This window comes from Mucor mucedo (assembly GCF_025094135.1).
Source record: "Mucor mucedo strain NRRL 3635 chromosome Unknown EV154scaffold_383, whole genome shotgun sequence".
Taxonomy (NCBI): domain Eukaryota; kingdom Fungi; phylum Mucoromycota; class Mucoromycetes; order Mucorales; family Mucoraceae; genus Mucor; species Mucor mucedo.
This window is the reverse complement of record NW_026252667.1, coordinates 7,779-9,881: the sequence shown is the minus strand read 5'-3', so window position 1 is coordinate 9,881 and position 2,103 is coordinate 7,779. Positions and strand designations below refer to the sequence as shown.

Below are 2,103 nucleotides of genomic sequence, written 5' to 3'. Positions count from 1 at the left end.
ACCCTAACCCTACCCTAACCCTAACCCTAACCCTAACCCTAACCCTAACCCTAACCCTAACCCTAACCCTAACCCTAACCCTAACCCTAACCCTAACCCTGACCCTAACCCTAACCCTAACCCTAATTGATTTATGTTCTCTTTTTGTCTCCCCTTCTTATCTATATCCTCTTATTCCCCTTGTCGTATGCAACAGAGTTGTCGTAGGCAACAGAGTTGTCGTAGGCAACAGAGTTGTCGTAGGCAACAGAGTTGTCGTAGGCAACAGAGTTGTCGTAGGCAACAGAGTTGTCGTAGGCAACATAGTTGTCGTAGGCAACAGGGTTGTCGTAGGTAACAGCGTTGTCTGGGTAATTAATTGTGTGGTCGTTGATATTCATAGTGGTCTTTAATAATCATAGTTATCATTAATAGTCATGGTGATCATTAATAGTCATGGTGTTCATTAATAGTCATGGTGTTCATTATTAGTCATTGTGATAACTGTTCTTCTTGGTGTTGTATTTGTCGTAGTTATTCTTTTGTTGTTATAGGGATCTAGTTGACATGGTTATGTATTCCTCATAGTTAACTAGTTGACATAGTTTTGTGGTTGTTATAGATATCTGGTATTCATGGTTATCTTTGTATTCATAGTGATTTGTGTTGTCATATTGGTATGATTAGTTATAGTTGTCTATTTGTGTTATGTATCGAGTTGTTATAGTTATCTCGCAGGCATAGTCATCTGGTACTCATAGCTATCTGTATTGTCATGGTGATATGATTACTCATAGTTATCTATTTGTGATATGTATCAAGTTGTTATAGTTATCTATTTGTTATAGTTATTTAGTAGGAATAGTTATCTGGTAGTCATAGATCTTTCGTAGTTATAGTTTTCTGGTAGTCATAGTTTTCTGGTAGTCATAGTTTTTTTTTTGTTGTTGTCATAGATATGGAGTTGTCATAGATCTCCTGTTGTCCTAGCTTACTTGTTGCCATAGGTATCTTTTTGTCATAGATATGCTGTTTTCTTAGTTATATTGTTGTTATAGATATCTTGTTTTCCTACTGCCTTGGTTGCTTTGTTACGTGTTGTCATAGAAACCTTGGAATCCTTGTAATTTTGTTGTCTTAGATATCTGGTTGTCTTAATCGCATTCCTTTCGTCAATACTTGTTACCTTTGATATCATGTTGTATTAACTATCTTGTTGCTCTACGGACTTGGTTGTCTTGCATACTTGGTTGTCTTGCATACTTGGTTGTCTTACTTACCTGGTTGTCTTCTTCACCTTGTTGTCGTAGATATGTCGGTGTCTTGGTCATATTGCTGTCGTAGTCATATAGTTGTCTTCGTTACTTGCTGACTTGGACACCCTGTTGTTTTAGTTATCTTGTATCTTAGATATATTATCCGCTGAGATACGTCGTTGCCTTGGACATCTGGCTGTCTAATTTATCTGGTTGTCTTATGTTTCTCGTTGTCGTGGATATCATGTTGTCTGAGCAATTTCGTTGCCTTAGACACATTATTGCCTTGGATATTTCGTTACCTTAGTAACATTGACGTCTTGGATATGTTGTTATCACGTATGTCTTGCTGTCATAGATATCATATTATCTTCGTCAGATTGTTGTCTAAGATATCTGGTCGCCTTAGATATCTTGTTGTCTTAGTTACTTGGTAAATTGAATTGTCTGTCGTCTTGGTAATTACCTTTTTCCTGAATACTAGGTTCTCTTGTCACCTTAATCGACCTGCATACGTTATTGTATTTGCTTCTTGACGCTTTTAGATTTTATGTCGCTCTCAATATTCTGCTGGTATTTTATTTTTTGGTCCTTGTCCATTTTCATTCCAAGTAACGTATATGGGTTTCTCTTTAAAATCCATAACTATGTATGATATGTAGCATCACAGTTCTCCTTAATTGTGACCTGTACATACTTTCAGGCTTGATAAAATTTTATGACTTCATCATTTTTGTATGAATTATTTGATAACAAGACCTATCAGGCCTTTTGTTTACATATTGCAGACAATTCTGAATATATTTGCACTGCTCCCATGACGCTATAAATTCATTCAGACTTTTAATATTTTTTTTGTATATATTTA

The 2,103-nt window shown here is 35.9% G+C and overlaps 1 protein-coding gene across 1 annotated transcript; it reads right to left on the bottom strand.

The window, feature by feature from the left end:
* Nucleotides 1–161: 161 nt before the first annotated feature.
* EV154DRAFT_572832 (uncharacterized protein) lies at nucleotides 162–1,310 on the bottom strand (the record flags this gene model as incomplete). The annotated part of the gene is made up of 3 exons (XM_051606360.1): nucleotides 162–386; nucleotides 1,055–1,165; nucleotides 1,260–1,310. 3 exons carry the CDS (start codon nucleotides 1,308–1,310, stop codon nucleotides 162–164), a joined length of 387 nt encoding a protein of 128 aa, XP_051449855.1.
* Nucleotides 1,311–2,103: the final 793 nt, after the last annotated feature.